The sequence below is a fragment of the Salvelinus alpinus genome, chromosome 17, assembly GCF_045679555.1.
Source record: "Salvelinus alpinus chromosome 17, SLU_Salpinus.1, whole genome shotgun sequence".
NCBI classification, from domain to species: Eukaryota; Metazoa; Chordata; class Actinopteri; order Salmoniformes; family Salmonidae; genus Salvelinus; species Salvelinus alpinus.
The window spans coordinates 8,868,088-8,887,891 of record NC_092102.1 but is presented as its reverse complement, the minus strand read 5'-3'; the positions used below and the strand labels follow the sequence as shown (position 1 = coordinate 8,887,891).

The 19,804-nt window shown below is 42.1% G+C and overlaps 2 protein-coding genes across 13 annotated transcripts in view; both read right to left on the bottom strand.

Moving 5' to 3' along the window:
- The window catches only part of LOC139542075 (protein kinase C zeta type-like), a 140,952-nt gene extending 131,659 nt beyond the window's left edge, over positions 1 to 9,293 (bottom strand). The window contains exon 1 of the mRNA XM_071347090.1: positions 9,072 to 9,293. Within this exon, the coding sequence (XP_071203191.1) occupies positions 9,072 to 9,142 (71 nt within the window). The 5' untranslated portion in view covers positions 9,143 to 9,293. The remainder of the gene's footprint in view (positions 1 to 9,071) is intronic.
- A 1,081-nt stretch (positions 9,294 to 10,374) lies between these two features.
- Positions 10,375 to 14,088, bottom strand: LOC139542073 (putative nuclease HARBI1). Of its 12 annotated transcripts, XR_011668466.1 has the most exons (10): positions 13,360 to 14,075; positions 13,096 to 13,272; positions 12,944 to 13,005; positions 12,775 to 12,861; positions 12,646 to 12,687; positions 12,403 to 12,577; positions 12,288 to 12,323; positions 11,635 to 12,189; positions 11,242 to 11,353; positions 10,375 to 11,147 (listed from the first exon to the last, which is right to left on the bottom strand). XR_011668466.1 is itself a non-coding variant. In XM_071347088.1 (9 exons), the coding sequence occupies exons 6-9, from the start codon at positions 12,104 to 12,106 to the stop codon at positions 10,777 to 10,779; spliced, it is 1,071 nt and encodes a 356-aa protein (XP_071203189.1). In that variant the 5' UTR covers positions 12,107 to 12,323; positions 12,403 to 12,577; positions 12,646 to 12,687; positions 12,775 to 12,861; positions 12,944 to 13,005; positions 13,096 to 14,085; the 3' UTR covers positions 10,375 to 10,776. The 12 variants fall into 12 exon arrangements, 9 of the variants coding, with proteins under 9 accessions (XP_071203189.1, XP_071203188.1, XP_071203190.1 ...); XR_011668464.1 differs by having other exon boundaries at positions 11,635 to 12,323; XM_071347088.1 differs by adding an exon at positions 11,450 to 11,565 and having other exon boundaries at positions 11,635 to 12,323; positions 13,096 to 14,085.
- Positions 14,089 to 19,804: the final 5,716 nt, after the last annotated feature.

Below are 19,804 nucleotides of genomic sequence, written 5' to 3'. Positions count from 1 at the left end.
GACATCACCGGCAACAACCTCGCCTCTGGGCACAAACCCACTGTCGCTGAACCAGACAGGACTGGCAAAAAGTGCTCTTCATTGACGAGTCACAGTTGTCTCACCAGGGGTGATGGTCGGATTCGCGTTTATTGTCAAAGGAATGAGCGTTACACCAAGGCCTGTACTCTGGAGCGGGATCGATTTGGAGGTGGAGGGTCCGTCATGGTCTGGGGCAGTGTGTCACAGCATCATCAGACTGAGCTTGTTGTCATTGCAGGCAATCTCAACTCTGTGCGTTACAGGGAAGACATCCTCCTCCCTCATGTGGTACCCTTCCTGCAGGCTCATCCTGACATGACCCTCCAGCATGACAATGCCACCAGCCACACTGCTCGTTCTGTGCGTGATTTCCTGCAAGACAGGAATGTCAGTGTTCTGCCATGGCCAGCGAAGAGCCCGGATCTCAATCCCATTGAGCACGTCTGGGACCTGTTGGATCAGAGGGTGAGGGCTAGGGCCATTCCCCCCAGAAATGTCCGGGAACTTGCAGGTGCCTTGTTGGAAGAGTGGGGTAACATCTCACAGCAATAACTGGCAAATCTGGTGCAGTCCAATAGGAGGAGATGCACTGCAGTACTTAATGCAGCTGGTGGCCACACCAGATACTGACTGTTACTTTTGACCCTCCCTCCCCCCCTTTGTTCAGGGACACACTATTCCATTTCTGTTAGTCACGTCTGTAGAACATGTTCAGTGTATGTCTCCGTTGTTGAATCTTATGTTCATACATATATTTACACATGTTAAGTTTGCTGAAAAGAAAAACGCAGTTGACAGTGAGAGGATGTTTATTTTTTTGCTGAGTTTAGATAGCTAGTAGCTACTAAGCCAATCACAAGCCAGTTTGTTTTGGCTCAAATACCTAATGGCAAGTACACTTCAATTTGTCAATTTCAGCATGTTATTTGGTACAGTCAAAGAAAACAAATCAAGTAGCCTACCTTGGTTCGTTTTGGGTAACTGACTGACTGCAGTTTGAACAGCAGACAGTTTGGCTCCCCCGTTTGTTTATGAGCTATCAGTACCTTTATGTTAGCTAGCTAGCTAACCCATTCATAGACGTTAACTACCTTTAGCGCCTATTGACGACAGTATCTTCTGGCAGGGGGAGTTTTGTAAAGAGCCCCAGCACTCGTTCTGAATGTTAAAACGCATCGCTTACGGTAAGGTTATGAAAACATACGGAATGTATCTTTCACATCAGCGAGAAATAATACATTTTTAAAAACTCAAGGTTAATTTACTAAACACCTTTATAGGGCTATTAGGGCTCCCACACAGCCATATGTCCATGTTACTGCGCTTGTTTACGGAAAACAGACTAAGACAGAGGCGTACCTGCGCTAATTAGCTATCTCCAAACACCTGTGTGTAAATGGAAGACGGACACTACAAAACGTGTTGTCACTAAAACAATACTGTCGGCTGCAACTGTGTTAAAACAGTAAGTGTATATTTTTACATTGTTTTGATGTGACATAAAAGTAGAGGACTTTGTTTCTAGAACCATAGCGTAAATGAGAATCGGTTCATGTTTACACATTTAGATGGAGTATTTGGTTGTTTTAGCTGCCAGGCTCTAAAAATAACATGTAAGGTCCTTGGACTATAAGGAGTAACTTTAGGCTCCTTTAGTTCATTATTGAGCTAGCTAGCTAAGTTAGGTAGCTAACATTACACTATAGTGGCCTGAATACAATGACATTGCTAAAGTAAGCAAATAATTAGTAGGAAAAACCTGTCATCATTATGTTGTAAAATTTACTTTGCTAGCTAATGGCAACATTGCCATCTATCTAAAGTAACGTAAACTCACGTAAACTCGTACATCGCCTTGGTCCGTACAATTGCCCTTATTTTAGCGCCCCAAAAACGTAATACTTCCAGATCAACTGTAATCAATACCATTGTAAAGCACAATTTCTCCCCTTTCCAACATTATCAATTACATGATCTAAACACTGCCCGTTTCTGCATAATTCAAGCAGGCAATGAGCCCCGTCGGGTCTTTTTAAAAATGGCGGGTGGGGAAGCGAAACTAATGCGTGATAGTGAGAAGGAGATAGGTTGTGTGGGAAAATTGCTTTTTTTCACTCGATCTGTCCAACTTATCACCTTATCGCCTCTAAAATGTAAATAAAACACTATAAAGAGTTTATATAATGGTGTCATTACATACCTATTTGGAGGTTTGTGTCGAATTTGAATCGGGTTTTTAGGGCGGTGCTAAAGTGATCTTAGAAGTAAACAGCGGCTTTGAGAATGATGATCGCATGCAATGATGACGCAGAAAATGACTAGGTATCCCCCCCTTACCCCCGTCACTGTCCATTTCTTGTTTTTAAACGATGAGAGAAGTGCTACACCTGGTGGAGAGAGATTGTAAGACAGAAATAGTTGCTTTATGCGTGCTGTACGTTACGACATGACACGATGTAACGGAGGGTCCATCTTTTCAACTTTTCTCCAATACTATAGAGCCATTACCATGTCGATCAACGCTTGAATAGAAACCTAGTTCACACCCCCGATTTTGAAGTCAACACAGTCGCTACAGTCCCATTAGTTTTCTCTGTAGCCTCGTTTGAATGTTGCGGTTGCGCACATTTGTACGGAATGGGGTGAGTTTACGTTACGTCTAAAATAGCTGATGTTAACTAGCTAGCTACAATCTGGTCCTCCTGTCCCCTCAATCTTAGCTAGCTAGCTACATTTTTACTGCGAATAAATTTTCTGGCGACATCACAATGACAAAAAGGTTTTACTGCTAATTATTCGCCTCCTTTATTAATGTCATGTTTCTCAAATTCAATTTAAATAATTGCATTGAGTAGTAGAACGTTCATTCAGACATCGGCCCTGAAGATAACTTTCAAAAGAATATTGTGCAAAGCGTGAAACCCATGACTAGCATGTCCTTTACTTTTGATAATAGAAAAATAACTATCTAGACACTTACTTCATGAATGGTTGCTGCTGCCGGTTTCAAGCTCCATGAGGCACAACCTTGATGGAGCTGCTGTGAAATCCACGTAAGTACCCGCTGACTAAAGTTAGTATGCATGCATCGCGTACACACGCTTGCTTATGACCGAAGGCACTTGTACAAGATGGAAGAAGTACATGCACGCAATGCATGCATATCAACTGAAGTCAGCAAGTGTTACATGGTTTTGCGCATGAGCCTGGTGATAGAAATTTTTACTTTAGTACTGCCGCTCTGAAAAGTTGGGTAAACAATACTTTCCTGTGGTTATTCAGTCTCATATTTCGACCATCTGAAGGACCAACACCACAGACAACCAGTCCAGTAGAGTAAGTTCAACATTGTAGCTTGTAAGGAACATTAAGATTTTGCAGTCATTAGTTTCAGGCTGTATATACCAATGAATTGTGTATTACAGCCTGATTAATCAGACTAGGACCACACATGTCTGACGTAAATACAGTTGAAGTCGGAAGTTTACACAACCTAAGTGTTTCAACCACTCCACAAATTCTAGTTAACAAACTATAGTTTTGGCAAGTCATCTACTTTGTGCATGACACAAGTAATTTTTCCAACAATTGTTTACAGACAGATTATTTCACTGTATCACAATTCCAGTGGGTCAGAAGTTTACATACACTAAGTCGACTGTGCCTTTTAAACAGCTTGGAAAATTCCAGAAAATTATGTCATGGCTTTAGAAGCTTCTGATAGGCTAATTGACATAATTTGAGTCAATTGGAGGTGTACCTGTGGAGGTATTTCAAGGCCTGCCTTCAAACTCAGTGCCTCTTTGCTTGACATCATGGGAAAATCAAAAGAAATCAACCAAGGCCTCAGAAAAAAAATTGTAGACCACCACAAGTCTGGTTCATCCTTGGGAGAAATTTCCAAATGCCTGAAGGTACCATGTTCATCTGTACAAACAATAGTACACAAGTATAAACACCATGGGACCACACGGCTGTCATACCGCTCAGGAAGGAGACGCGTTCTGCCTCCTAGAGATGAACGTACTTTGGTGCGAAAAGTGCAAATCAATCCCAGAACAACAGCAAAGTTCCTTGTGAAGATGCTGGAGGAAACAGGTACAAAAGTATCTATATCCACAGTAAAACGAGTCCTATATCGACATAACCTGAAAGGCCGCTCAGCAAGGAAGAACCCACTGCTCCAAAACCGTCATAAAAAAAGCCAGACTACGGTTTGCAACTGCACATGGGGACAAACATTTTACTTTTTGGAGACATGTCCTCTGGTCTGATGAAACAAAAATAGAACTGTTTGGCCATAATGACCATCATTATGTTGAGGAAAAAGGGGGACGCTTGCAAGCCGAAGAACACCATCCCAACCGTGAAGCACGGGGGTGGCAGCATCATGTTGTGGGGGTGCTTTGCTTCAGGGGGGACTGGTGCACTTCACAAAATAGATGACATCATGTGGTAGGAAAACTATGTGGATATATTGAAGCAACATCAAGACATCAGTCAGGAAGTTAAAGCTTGGTCGCAAATGGGTCTTCCAAATCGACAATGACCCCAAGCATACTTCCAAAGTTGTGGCAAAATGGCTTAAGGACAACAAAGTCAAGGTATTGGAGTGGCCATCACAAAACCCTGACCTCAATCCTATAGAAAATTTGTGGGCGGAACTGAAAAAGCGTGTGCGAGCAAGGAGGCCTACAAACCTGACTCAGTTACACCAGCTCTGTCAGGAGAAATGGGCCAAAATTCCCCCCACTTGCTGGGGGAAGTTTAACCCAAGTTAAACAATTTAAATGCAATGCTACCAAATACTAATTGAGTGTTTGTAAACTTCTGGCCCACTGGGAATGTGATGAAATAAATCATTATCTACTTTTATTCTGACATTTCATTCTTAAAATAAAGTGGTGATCCTAACTGACTTAAGACAGAATTTTTACTAGGATTAAATGTCAGGAATTGTGAAAAACTGAGTTTAAATGTATTTGGGTAAGGTGTATGTAAACTTCCGACTTCAACTGTAGCTCCCAACAAACTCAGGCTGAGTCCATTGTTTCAATCTACCTTGTTGAAATGTCAATTTAGTTTGAACACAAGGGCAACATCCCTTTTGCTACTGTTAGTTCCAGTTTATCATTTATGAGCTTCAGATTTGTGACCACAACAATTGTACAAGTATGTTTTAGGCCGGGTGTGGCAGCGACGCTAATAGCATTAACATGTGCAGGTGAGAAGCAGCTCTCGAACACACTTCTGCACAGTTTGCTGAGCATTCACTCAAGGGCGTTCTACACAGGGGTTCCCTATTTATAAGAACATAGGCCTAGTAGTTATCAAGATGACTCTGCCTCATCTCTCCATCAAAAGGCAGTTCTGTGAACTGTTCTCCCTGACACTAAACAATTTAGCCGAGTTTCTCAAGGGCATTACACCCTCATATTCCTACCTAATGTTCTGCTTAAAACAATTCACCGGCAGCTCGAGACTCATTATTGAAAGGTGTATCCTCACTGGAGAAATTCCATTAGATCCATCCCATCCATATCATGTCTCAGGCATGTAATTAATAAACTAGCAATTTATCAGAGAGTAAACAAACCTATTCAGATCCTAATACCATGTAAGAACTGGACGGATACAGTTGTGGGTACTTCATGATATTTAACCATTAACGGTTTGATTCATCAAAGTAATGGCTTTAATGGATTGTCCTTTGCCCCATGTATGAACGCAACTTCATATGGGCACTTTGATTTAATTGAACATGTATAGTGTGCAGTATAGTGTGCAGGATAATTAGGTGAGAATCAAACGCTTAAAAAAGTCAGAGCATGAACCTATGCATGAAGAGATTGCCACAAGCCTGGCAATGAGCAGGGTGTAAAATGATTCACTATGACAAATCAAAGCCCTGCGAATCTCTGAGTGTATGTAGAGGCTCACAGCATGTCTCTGTGTCACTCAGACCCCATCTCAGACAGCTCAGGAGCTCCACTACACACCAGGGTCCACTGAGTAAAAGGCATATTTCACCTGAAATTAAAGTTTGCCAGACTTTTTCCATACCTTAAATGTGGTCTAAGTCAAGCTGAACCCATATACCACACCATCTGTGGTTGTAGTTCCCATATGCATTAGGAGACCTTTACAATCTCCAAACTGGAATGAAAGATATATATTTACATAGTGGCTTACATGGTCCCCATCTTCCCTACTCATTTTGACTTCAGTGTGAACTATCCCTTTAAGGAGAACTAATATGGCTACTCATATCAGGTTGCTAGGCAACTGAAAGGATTAGGCTGTCTGTGAGCCGACACTCAGCCCACCGGGGCAATACAATATTACCTCCCCCACCCCTTTTAAATACATTAAGAATTGGGAATTACCAATGCATCCGGAGAGCTCAGAAAGAGGGTTGACTCAATTCTGGGTATTGAAATACTACCTCAGTCAACTCCCCCACATAAGCACAGACTGCATCATATCCATTGCATAACTAGAAACTGTCGAGCTGTAATCTTCAAAATTTGAACAGTACTTCCTACCTGTGCATGCATGCACACTTCCTTATTCAAGTTCATTTGGGTTTGTAAAGTTGATGTGATACAAAAAGTAAACATTAAATACAATGAGCAAAAGAAAGGAAGGGCTATGCAAAACAACATAGCATTCAGTCCGAGAAATAAGTTGTTCGATTCAATATTCAGTCTGTGCACTGTTCCGACCTTTTCAACACACCGCAGGTCTGGTTAATAAGCTAATTGGGTAATGTTATGTTACTATATAAAACCAGCCCGCTTGCCTAGACCATACAGGGACACTGCCATCTTCCCTGCCTCTCTTCTTGAAACAATGATTTGTTTAGAGCATGGAGGGACCTCCAGAGCCTAATCAAGGAGGCTGACATTTTGTATTCAAAAACGGCTTATCAAAGGTCAGAGTATATCCTGAGCTTGGCTTGACTCCCATCCGCTGTAGTGACTGATCAGGATTCTGTAATTTATGGTTGACAAGACATTGAGGGAACGTCCTTATCACAAGGTAGCAGCCCATCAATAACACTCAAGTCACATCCATTCAAATTGGGAAGGGATTGGTCCATTTCATTTCGATCACTTTTTGACCGCAACCCTTTTGATTTGAACAAAACTTTCCATACATATTTCCCATGGTAGAATATATACATATTTCCCATGGTAGAAGTGGTCAGAAAGTGCCTTTTTGGACCTGAATGCCAAAACACTCAGGAGATATAGGTGCTCAAAGTTGATACATTTTGCATACCCCACCATACATACTCTGGACGGTTCTGACTTAGAATATGTGGACAACTACAAATACCTAGGTGTCTGGTTAACTCTTTACCTGATGCATTTGCACACATACCCTTGTCACTGTCCCATATCTCCTTTCCCATTGACATTTATGATAAACATTGATGGGACCAAGTGCTAAGGCTTTATGAAGCCATTATAAACCTAAATAGATGCTCCAGAAATCATTGCAAATGTCATATAAATGCTATATAAAGTGTGACAAGTTTATGCTACTTTTGACAAAGCATCGGATACAAGGACCTTTTATGCCACCCTTTATAAGTTGTAATTCGTGCGCCCATCCCAAAATTGCCTTCGAGCTACCTAAATGGCCCAAGGCTATAATGACAATTTAGACTGTTATTTCATTCACAACATTGCTTTTCCATCTGTGACAGTCAGTGTATAGCAGTTTTGAACATGTAGCATGGGCTATCAGTGTTTGGGAGGCTACTCTGAAAATATAGTTTACAAAGCTAAACAATTACTTCACACGGGAAGAAGTTGAGCTACACTAAAGCTACACTAAAGTTACCCTTATAATTATCAACACAACACAAAACTGCTTGTTTTGTCACGAACTGAAATTAGGCAAACTATTAGAATTTTAGAAACCAGGTCTGTAATGGGGATGGTTTGGGGAATTATTTAAACTAGGCAAGTGAGTTAAGAACAAATTCTTATTTACAATGAAGGCCTACCCCGGCCAAACCCTAACCCGGGCGACGCTGGGCCAATTGTGCGCCGCCCTTTGGGACTTCCAATCACGACCGGTTGTGATACAGCCTGGAATTGAACCAGGGTCTGTAGTGACACTTCTAGCACTGAGACACAGTGCCTTAGACTGTTGCGCCACTCCGGAGGCCACCTCAGAAATTTAACGAGGATCCTATGGAGTTATAATGATGAATTTAGCCTTAAAATACTTTTGTGAAACCGGACCCAGGTCTGTTGATTTCGTATTGAAGACTGTAAACCACCTGTGGAATGTTTAAAGTTTGAATTCCCCATTCACAGCAGTTTCAGTAGTCCAGCAGAACACTTTGGTTTATAGTGTTGGAGTAATTAACTAGTTCAACTTGTAATTGAATGACATTTTACAATTGCTTGTGGTAGTTGAACTAAATTAAAATATTGTTATTGTTTTAATGTTGCATTTGATAACGCTCATAATCTAACGCCTGCCTAGACTCGTAGAATCGCAACATTTTTTGCCCTCCCGCAACACCTTATAACCAGAAGACTAACGCTAAACAGAATCACATGGTTTATCTGCCCCTCTGTAACCACGGATAACTTCAGAACAAAGTTGACTACAAATAAAGTTGCAAGTGATACAATCGATGTATACAATTTTAAACCGAGTTGAACGCATTCAAATAAGTACAGCAGACTGTAGGCCTATTTAAATGATATAAATACATTTCATGTTCAATCGATGAAGTTATTTTTTGTTACTTGTAGGCTGTCTAATTTGTTTCAATATATTTAATTATGATTTAGCGCATTATTACAGGGTAAGCGTTAGAATAAGCCGCATCAATATTTACAGCTATAGGCGATATCTTTCTAGGAGTTGATCCGTCGTCAGTATTGTGGAATAATTTGAAGGTAAGACTTGAAAGGAGAAAGCTGATCCGAGAGCAGCGTTGCCTTTCTTTCGATCCTATGTTACGAATACAATCGAGTGACGGGTCGAGCCTCGAGGACAGAACCGACTTGACAAACACTCACCCGCTGTAGTGCGCTTTAATTTTCACGTACTCCGAGCCCAGGTCCATCATGGATCCGTAACTTGAATGCATTGTAATCCAGGATATAAACTACCAGGCAACTAAACAAACCTGTATCAACAGGCCTCACTTGAAGATAAAAGTTTCCATGGCACATTTGGGATTTACCAATCGATAACTACCAGGTTACGGCGGTGTGTCATGCATGAACTATCCTACTGACTGGCATGCATGGAATTCTCACGTAACATTTAAGATTCGTCATTCTGGACTCGAGCGTTTCCGATGATTGTGTTTGCTATGGTTACCGACGGTACTGGGCGGAGAAAGCGCACTGTCAGGGCTGACTGGCCTGGTCCAAAACACCTGTTGATGATTTAGGAGTAAAATATTCCAGTTATTTGGGCCATATATAGTCTTTATGAAATTACTGCTTCAAATTCAGGAAATGCACACATTTATTCTAAGCACTCGAGTTGAAATTTGTGACTTCTGACATTGTTCTTCATTAGCCAAAATGAAATGTAAACGTAAAAACAATGTGGCTTCTAGATTGAGCTGTTCGTAATCCACAATCAGGGGCCTGTTGCACAAAACTAGGATAAGGGATTAAGCCAGGATATCTTGGTGATCCTGGCTCAATTGATCCGTAATCCGGTTGCACTAAAGATGGATAGGGGGCAGGAGGATATGTTATGGTATAAATTACCATGGAGATTTATTCTGTGGAGCTAGCCTGCTCCAGACCAGGCTAAATTCCAGGATCTATTTAATCTCATCCCTAATGTCAGTCAGCAGTCACCACAAATGGAAACCAATAGTTATTTCACTGCTCACTATACATTGTTATCACATATAACTAGACCCACTGTTATTATTTAAACGTTTGTGATCATTAATTTCAATGATTTTGGATAAAAAATGATTTTTAGATGATGTTGCTATCATTAGATAATTTACAGTTTCCCATAGACTATAAGGCTATATATAAAATGATAGAATATTAGGGCCACAGAGGGGAAAAAACACAAGTCATAATATTGTAACCAGTTGTTTTAAAGGAGGACAGTTGTTAAAATGACAGATGTGGGGCATTTCGTGAAATTGTACTTCAGTATGGTTTCATAAACAAAGACATGCTGATGTGCCAGAATATTAAGTATCACATTGTCATAAGTATCAAAACTGTAAAAACAATATGTAGCTTTTCTGCAGAAAGAACCAGCCTCATAAATTTATGACTTTATCCTTTTTCTTCAGTGTGGCCCTAGTACTCTGTCATATAAACAAATACACATTCCATATGAATATAAAAACACAATGTGTAACATTATGTTCCTTTATTGAATAAGGACAAAACAAAGCAGGTAAACCATCAGCTCCTTTCGAAACTGAAGTCACAGTGACTCTACAAGATGGAAAGCACAGAATCCAAGCATATTATACAAAATGATACATACACATTCAAAGGTCTGTATATAACACACCCTGCATGTCTGCACACTAAAATAAATGCAGGACAAATCCATACACATCAACTGAACAGACAAATGAATGGATGCAGTAGCCTCCCTGCAGCCTTGTATTACACACAGTATACCGCACAAACATCATAAGAGGCCAAATTCGTCAAAAAACGAACCCAAAAAAAAACAAATTCCTCTGCCACCGCAGGACATATTTAACCAAAATTGAAAGCACACATACTAACTAAAATAATTCAACGCATATTGGTCCCTCAGCAGCCGACCACTGTCGTCATCAGGGAAGATTGCCGGATTGTCCCAGTCCATGGCTGGTGGCACTCTGGGGGCCCTCTCCTTCCTCAGGCAGGCCACATTGTGGAGGACAGCACAAGCCACAGTAATATCACATGCCCTAACAGGGCTGACCCTTAATTTGTGAAGGCAGTGAAAGCGTGCCTTCAGGAGGCCAAAGGTCATTTCAACTCTGGCCCTGGTCCTGGCATGGGCATGGTTGTAGGCCTGCTGTGCTTCCTGGGGGTCTGTGAAAGGTGTCAGGAGAAAAGGCTGGCAGCCATACCCCCTGTCTCCCAGCAACACACCAGAGAATTCACCTGTCAACACAAAATCTCATCATTACTACCTCATAAACACAGTGATATTCTTGACACAGCCATGATGGTTATAAATAGGGGTTGTGTGGCTTACCTTGTGATAGGCACTGATAGATTTCAGAGGCCCGAAAGATTCTGGAGTCATGGACTGAGCCAGGCCATTTTGCCACAACATTGCTGATCACACAGTCAGCATTGCAGACCATCTGAAATCATAAGATGAGGAATATTACACCAATCAATGCACATCACTGGCAATGCAGAGTGTTCGTCAATGGACAATATCAAAAAGTTATGTTCACCTGAACATTAATGCTGTGAAAGGATTTCCTATTCACAAAATCGGCCTCATGGGCACCTGAGGGGGCTTTTATCCTTATGTGTGTGCAGTCCACTGCACCAATGACATTGGGGAAACCTGTCACACAAAGTAATGAGTATCCTACTATGTGTTAACAGTTGTCCTGTAATTTGTAGATCCTCTTACCTGCAATCCTATAGAACTCCTCTTTGATGTCACAGAGTCTTCTGTGGCCAGGGAAGGAGATGAAGACATCTGCTAATGCTTTGATAGCCAGACACACACTCCTTATTGTGCGGCAAATTGTGGCCTTGTTCAGCTGTTCTGCATCCCCCACTGAGTACAGGAAGGCTCCACTAGCAAAAAAGCGCAAGGCCACACAAACCATTTGCTCCACACTCAGTGCATGGCTCCGTGCAGTGCGGTGCTTAATCCTGGGACCCAGTAGTCTGCATAGATACCTGATGCCATCTGCAGAAAACCTGTATCTTTCATATAGATGGTCATCAGGGAAGGCCAGTGGGTCCAACCGGTCCCTGAAGACCCTTTCTCGCCTGAAGGCTCTCCTCAGCACAAGTGCTTCTTCATCCACCACATCTCGCACGAATGGGCATGCCATTGTCAGAGCAGAAAGGAACACACAATTTTGGGCCTTCATATAGGCTAGTGGCCACACCTGGTGCTGGGGGGGTGGGCAAAAGAGGGCGATGCCTTATAACGATGACTTGGTTGTACTGATTGCTGGGAAAATAAAAAAAACCTTAGAAAGATGCCACCGTCCTGTGTGCTCACAATAAGAGCTCATATGTCATGGCTCACTTGACTTTACGAGAATATACCTAATTTTTATTTTGAGCTGTGTCATCTTCTTGGAGCTGGGGGAGGAAAGAAAAATAATGATTAATACATTTGTGTTACAGTTAGCATACAGTGTACATTGAAGGCATATCTCACCTCCCTCTCAAGTTTTTTTTATTTCAAGGTCCAGTTTCCTAATTGTCCTCTTTTTTATTTCGGACTCCAGTGCAAGATTTTCCATCTTTTTCTTCTTGTACTGAATGTCTATGTCTGCCAGTTCTATTTGGCGCCGGAGGTGGTTGCCATACAACTTTCTGATAGCTTGTGAGCTCTGTGAACACAATACAATTAGCGCAGCTGGAATTTGGCAGGATGTGGTGTCCTTTTATTAATACGCACTATGTTGCCAGGCTGGTTTTCCCACTGTATAGCATCTGGGTCCTGTAAAAGAAATTCGATTTTTTGATTTTGATGAGGACTCCTCACCATTGTAGAGTAAATAGTACTTTCACAGTCTTAACATGATACCTCATGCCTTCTGGAATCCAGAGAGATGGTCTCCTCCTCATCATCGTCTCCATCATGTGCTGTTGCTGCTGCACTGGGGCCTTCACCCTATCACATTTAATCGGATTCATATTGAAGCTAGTAGACAAGACATGCCAGGCCTACAGTATGCCTTTGATGGAGTACTCACTGGATCAGCATCGTCTGGTGCTTGTGCTGGTGGCTCTAACAGGAACACAGTGCTGCCAGACACTGCAAGGCAATAGGTAAACCAAAGTCAGACAGTCCAAATTGATTCAATATGAATGTGGTTGTATCCCATGTAGAGATGGAAGGACATACCTTGAATGAAGCGGGTGGCATCTTGGGAGGAACCTATGCTCGTCTCTTTCCCCCCAGGGATCCCCTCTAAGACGGGCCTGCCTTTATTTAGCTCCAAGGCCATGTCCTCTGCTGGGGTAAGGTCAGCCTTTGGTGACCCACCACCCGTGCCTTGTCTGTGGGTATTCTTTTTCACTGCTAAAACAGTACAGACAATGTGTGAGCAGGCACCTTCTGGGTACAATATATGCTTGTGCTTTGTTAAATATTAGTCAGGGACCATACCATTCTGCAGAATGTTCTTGTATTTGATTTTGACCTGCTGCCATGTCCGTTTTGGCCCGTTCATGTTTAATCTACACACACACACACATTTAATGGAGTCACACTGCAAAAAATTACTTGGTATTTTTGTCTTGTTTTCAGTAAAAATATCAAAAAAATTATCATAGCTTTATACAGTGTGATGGAGTTACTTTACACAATTTCACTCATATCTGCAGTGCATTTCAATTAAAAATTTAACCGTTTCATAATTACAGTACAACTGCATTTTTGGAGATGTGAATTAAATATTTGAATTGTAATTGTGATGTTTCAGCGGAGCGGTGAGTGTGTAATTGTGCACTACTTACGCATTCAGGCGGTCTGCAATACTTTGCCACGCTTTTTCTCTTTGCTTTATCACTGTGGCGGTGTTGCCTTTCTTCTTAATTATATATTTTACCTCCTCGTATGCCTCCATGAGGATTTGTGCTTCCGACGGGGAAAAGTACGCGGCTCTAGTTGCCATGGTAAATCAGTTAATCTGTGATCTGTGGCGGGGTCTATTTGAGTGAGCCGTGAGCGCGCACCTATCCAGGATTGGTTTCACCTGGCTTAATGAATCCGTGTCTGCTCATCCTGGCTTGGTCTTTGTGCAACCAATTAAGCCTGGACGCACATGTTTTGGCTTCATTGAGCTCAGCTGAGTCATTTATCCCGGATGTCTTAATTCTACTTTTGTGCAACAGGCCCCAGAACGCTACAACTTGTTGCAGATAAAAAATCAGTGGGTGATGACAGTGCACACAAAATGTACTTTTTCGCTTAAGTTTTCATGTACCGAATAAAATGTAAAGTTCAATGTGTTTCCATCGCATTTAACTCTTACGGATAGTTTTGTTGCATTAAATACCAAATGTGTCTACTCTGCCAACAGTTTGCAGATGCAATGCGAGAATATTTTGATTTGTCAAACATCGATCGTCATGTCACCAGAATCAGACCCTCCATATTTAGCCTATTCGAAAGTAGCATCATGATCAGCGTGCACTGTCATCACCCTGTTACGTTCATCATAAATTATTTCATCTGCAGCTTAATAAACTACATGGTTTCCCGAGTAATAGTGGGAGGACCACTCCATACCATTGTGACTACAAATGTGAGAGCTGGTGCTGTTTTTCTAACACTTTTTTGTACTTTTCTTTAATTGTTTTTTAAATTTTTATTTATATGATCCTTATTATATAAATATTTGCGCATAAAAGCATGTCCGCCGTCATTTCTGGCATAATTAATTTTGCCGACACAAAAAGATCGGGCCATGTTGAACGAACAAATTCTGTTGGCTGTCGTGATTTTTTTACTATATAGTATGACTTTACTCGCATAAAAACTATGTATGGAAATATGGTTTGTGGCTGTAGCCTAACTGTTACACTTGTGCGCCATCTTATGGATTGACAGTGTTAATTAATGTCTGAGAATCAAACCATTTAGGCGACTACAGAATCAGTTAACAAGTTTATTTTACATTAGTTAAAACCAACATTTTATTTGACAATTTATTAGCAAAGAAGAAGGCTATTGTGATCTGGGCCCGGTTTCCCAAACGCGTCTGTTTCCCCAAAACCATCGTTAACGTTCCATTTGAAAACGCTCTTAATCTAACTCCTACCTCAGACCTGAGCTGTGTTTGAATACCCATACTAACATACTGTATACTACATACTTAATGAGTATATACACTACTAGTTCATTTTAGAATACTGTAGACTTAATATTTGGTAGTACAGCCAGCCTTTGGTCAGAATAACTGGAATCAAGAACTTCCTATAACCATCAATGAGCTTCCTGCACCTCTGTACTGGCAGTTTGGCCCACTCCTCTTGTGCAAACTGCTCCAGTTCTCCCCGATTAGAAGGGCGCCTTCTCCTAACTGCTGTTTTCAGATCTCCACAAGTTTTCAATGGGATTTAGATCTGGACTCATTGCTGGCCACTTCAGAACAGTCCAGTGTTTTGTCTTGAACCATTCCTGGGTGGTTTATGTAGTGTGTTTGGGGTCATTGTCCTACTGGAAGACCCATGACCTTCAACGGAGACCCAGCTTTCTGACACTGGGTCCGACATTGCGCTCCAAAATACCTTGGTATTTACCTGATTTCATGATGCCATGCACACGTTCAAGGCACCCAGTGCCAGAGGCAGCAAAGCAACCCCAAAACATCACTAGACCTCCATGTTTGACTGTAGGGTAAGTGTTCTTTTCTTTGAAAGCTTAGGACCCCCTTGTGGGGGCCCTAAATGTGGAGTATGAAATAATTTTTACATAACAAATTTTTGCTATCGGTCTTTTTTTTTTACATCTGTTATTAGACAGTGGCAACGCGGAACACTAATTTAACCCACACATTTTCTAGAGGGACGGCTTTAGGCGGAACACAACAGTATCGTACCACATGCATCTGCAAGTTTTTTGTTGTTGAATGATTATGAACATGGTCTTTTGCCTGCTAACGCCTGCAATGCAGTGAAGAAAACGATATGATAACGTCTAATGTGACTGGCCCCTCTAACAGTACAACTGGCCCCAGCTTGGCCCCCCCAGTTGAAATGGGTCTCCTACCATATAACCCCCTTTCATTGAGTTGGCGACAGATGGTGCGAGTTGAAACTGTCGTGCCTTGAAGGTCAGCTTGAATCTGTGTGGCAGTTGATCGAGGTGCTTTCTCCACCATTCGAACAATCCTTCGCTGCAATCTACCATCAAGTTCTCTCTTGCGGCCACGTCCAGTGAGGTTGGCTACAGTGGCATGGGCCTTAAACTTCTTGATAACATTACGTACGGTGGAAACAGGAACATCAAGGTCTTTGGAGATGGACGTGTAGCCTTGAGATTGTCCAGGCTTGGCTATAATCTTGTGTCTGACCTCCTCAGATAATTCTCTGGTTTTCTTTCTTTTGTCCATGCTCATTACGGTACACACAGTGATACAAAACAGGAGAATGAGTCCTTTTCTCTATTCAAACTGGTTGAATATGTGAATTTTATACTGCAGGCACCTTCATCTCACCACAGGTGATTTCAATTCCAAAGTAAATGAGAATCACCTGTGTGAAATCTAATTATTTCTAACTACTTCTAGAAGGTGGCAATAAATATTATCTGGGCCATTTTAGGATTTATTTTTGGAATTAGCTAATATTTAGTAAATTATTCCGATTTTTTTTGTTTTGTTCAACTGCACACCGAAGACATATATGTGGATACCAAAATATGTTTTAATGTCAACAGTTTTCTGGAAGAAATTGTGCATTATTTGAAAAAACTGAAAGGGTGCCAATAGTTTTGGCCACAACTGTACTTCCAGACACAAATGAGATCACTGATAATTTTACTCGCCCTAGCAGAGCTGGTTAGGCTGTTTTCATGTTATCCAGAGCATTGGTGACTGTAACTGTGCTGCTGGCAACAATTTAATTACACTTTTTTTGCCAACGTTTAATGACATATTAGTAGCCATATTCAATGGGTGTTGAGCGTTTGTAAATAAATTTATTCTGCATTCTGGTACACAGACGAGAGTGCTCTGAAATCAGAGTAGATAGCCAGAGCGAATGTACGAAAGCACCCGAATGTCCATTGAGAACGCGCAACGACTATACCATTTAGCTAAGCTAAGATTGATGGGAATAATCAAGTCAATAAACGTTGGGTAGTTAGATAGCCGATAGTTAATATACTGGCAAGTTTGATGTATAAGTAGCCAACTAACGTTAGGTAGCTAGCTAAAAACATACCGGTACATAATGCTGTAATGATATGCTATGTGGTTCGTAAAGACAGCGTAGCTAACAAATTGTCAGCCAACATTACGTGTAAGGTCATTACTTCATTACATTGCTCAGCATGTTCTTAACATTTGTCATAATTAGTTAAAGCAATTAATTTGTACTTCGGCTGCATATTTTCCTAAATTTTCTTCAAATCTGAAAACCAATGTGAAGCCACACCCATTTCCTGAAGAATTGCATTATGGGCCCTAAAGTATGGAAATCGTGTCCTCTGCGTGTCAAATCAAATCAATTTTTTTGGTCACATACACTTGCAATAACATCTGCTAACCATGTGTAATGAAATGCTTGTGCTTCTAGTTCCGACAGTGCAGCAATATCTAACAAGTAATATCTAACAGTTCCACAACAAATACCTAATACACACAAATCTAAGTAAAGGAATGGAATAAGAATATATAAATGTATGGATGAGCAATGTCAGAGCGGCATAGACTAAGATGCAATAGATAGTATAGAATACAGTATATACATATGAGATGATATGTAAGCATTATTGAAGTGGCATTATTAAACTGACTAGTGTTCCATTTATTAAAGTGGCCAATAATCTCAAGTCTGTATGTAGGCAGCAGCCTCTCTGTGCTAATGATGGCTGTTTAACAGTCTGATGGCCTTGAGATAGAAGCTGTTTTTCAGTCTCTCGGTTCCAGCTTTGATGCACCTGTACGGACATCGCCTTCTGGATGGTAGAGGGGTGAACAGGCCAAGGCTCAGGTGGTTGTTGTCCTTGATCTTTTTGGCCTTCCTGTGACATTGGGTGCTGTAGGTGTCCTGGAGGGCAGGTAGTTTGCCCCCGGTGATGCGTTGTGCAGACCGCAACACCATCTGGAGAGCCCTGCGGTTGTGGGCGGTGCAGTTGCCGTACCAGGCGGTGATACAGCCCGACAGGATGCTCTCAATTGTGCATCTGTAAAAGTTTGAGGGTTTTAGGTGACAAGCCACATTTCTTCAGCCTCCTGAGGTTGAGCCTCCTTCACCACACTGTCTGTGTGGGTGGACCATTTCAGTTTGTCAGTGATATGTACACCAAGAAACTTAACTTTCCACCTTCTCCACTGCTGTCCCGTCGATGTGGACAGGGGGTGCTACATCTGCTGTTTCCTGAAGTCCACAATCTTCTCCTTTGTTTTGTTGATATTGAGTGAGAGGTTATTTTCCTGACACCACACACCGAGAGCCGTCACCTCCTCCCTGTAGGCTGTCAAGCCTACTACTGTGGTGTCGTCTGCAAACTTGATGATTGAGTTAGAGGCTTGTATGGCCACGCAGTCATGGGTGAACAGGGAGTACAGGAGGGGGCTGAGCACGGACCCAGTGGGGCCCCAGTGTTGAGGATCAGCGAAGTGGAGATGTTATTTCCTACCTTCACCACCTGGGGGCGGCCCGTCAGGAAGTCCAGGACCCAATTGCACAGTGCGGGGTTGAGACCCAGGGCCTCAAGCTTAATGATGAGCTTGGAGGGTACTATGGTGTTGTTTGCTGAGCTATAGTCAATGAACAGCATTCTTACATAGGTATTCCTCTTGTCCGGATGGTATAGGGCAATGTACAGTGTGATGGCGACTGCATCGTCTGTGAACCTATTGAGGTGGTAAGCAAATTGAAGTGGGTCTAGGGTCACAGGTAAGGTGGAGGTGATATGATCCTTGACTAGTCTCTCAGAGCACTTCATGACGACAGAGTGAGTGCTATGGGGCAATAGTCATTTAGTTCAGTTACCTTTACATTCTTGGGCACAGGAACAATGGTGGCCATTTTGAAGCATGTGGGGGCAGCAGGCTGAGATAGGGAGAGACAGCTGGTCTGCGCATGCTCTGAGGATGCGGCTAGGGATGCCACCTGGGCCGGCAGCCTTGCGAGGGTTAACACGTTTAAATGTCTTACGTCGGCCACGGAAAATGAGAGCCTACAGTCCTTGGTAGCTGGCTGTGTCGGTGGCACTGTGTTATCCTCAAAGCGGGCGAAAAGCAGGTTTATTTTGTTTAGTTCATTTGTTTTTTGATAATCTGTATGATATTTAATTTATTTTTACTCACATTATTTCCTTTTTTGGGATCCTTATTATTCACCCGCACAGTAGGTGGCGGAATGCACATCAAATTGTTGCAAATGCCATTATACCTATCAAGTCACAAGGCGAGACCCAGATGCAGACACAGGAGGCAGATGGTTGGAGTCTTACAATGTTTAATAATCCAAAGGGGTAGGCAAGAGAATAGTTGTGGACAGGCAAAAAGGTCAAAACCAGATCAGAGTCCAGGAGGTACAGAGTGGCAGACAGGCTCGTGGTAAAGGCAGGCAGAATGGTCAGGCAGGTAGGTACAAAGTCCAGAAACAGGCAAGGGTCAAAACCGGGACGACTAGAAAAAGAAGAATGCAAAAAGCAGGAGAACGGGAAAAACGCTGGTTTTCTTGGAAACATACAAGACGAACTGGCACAGAGAGACAGGAAACACAGGGATAAATACACTGGGGAAAATAAGCGACACCTGGATGGGGTGGAGACAATCACAAGGACAGGTGAAACAGATCAAGGCGTGATAATACAGAAGAAGAAGAACCCCCCCAGGGGGTACCCTGTACCCTCCTGCTTCACAAGTGTTCCC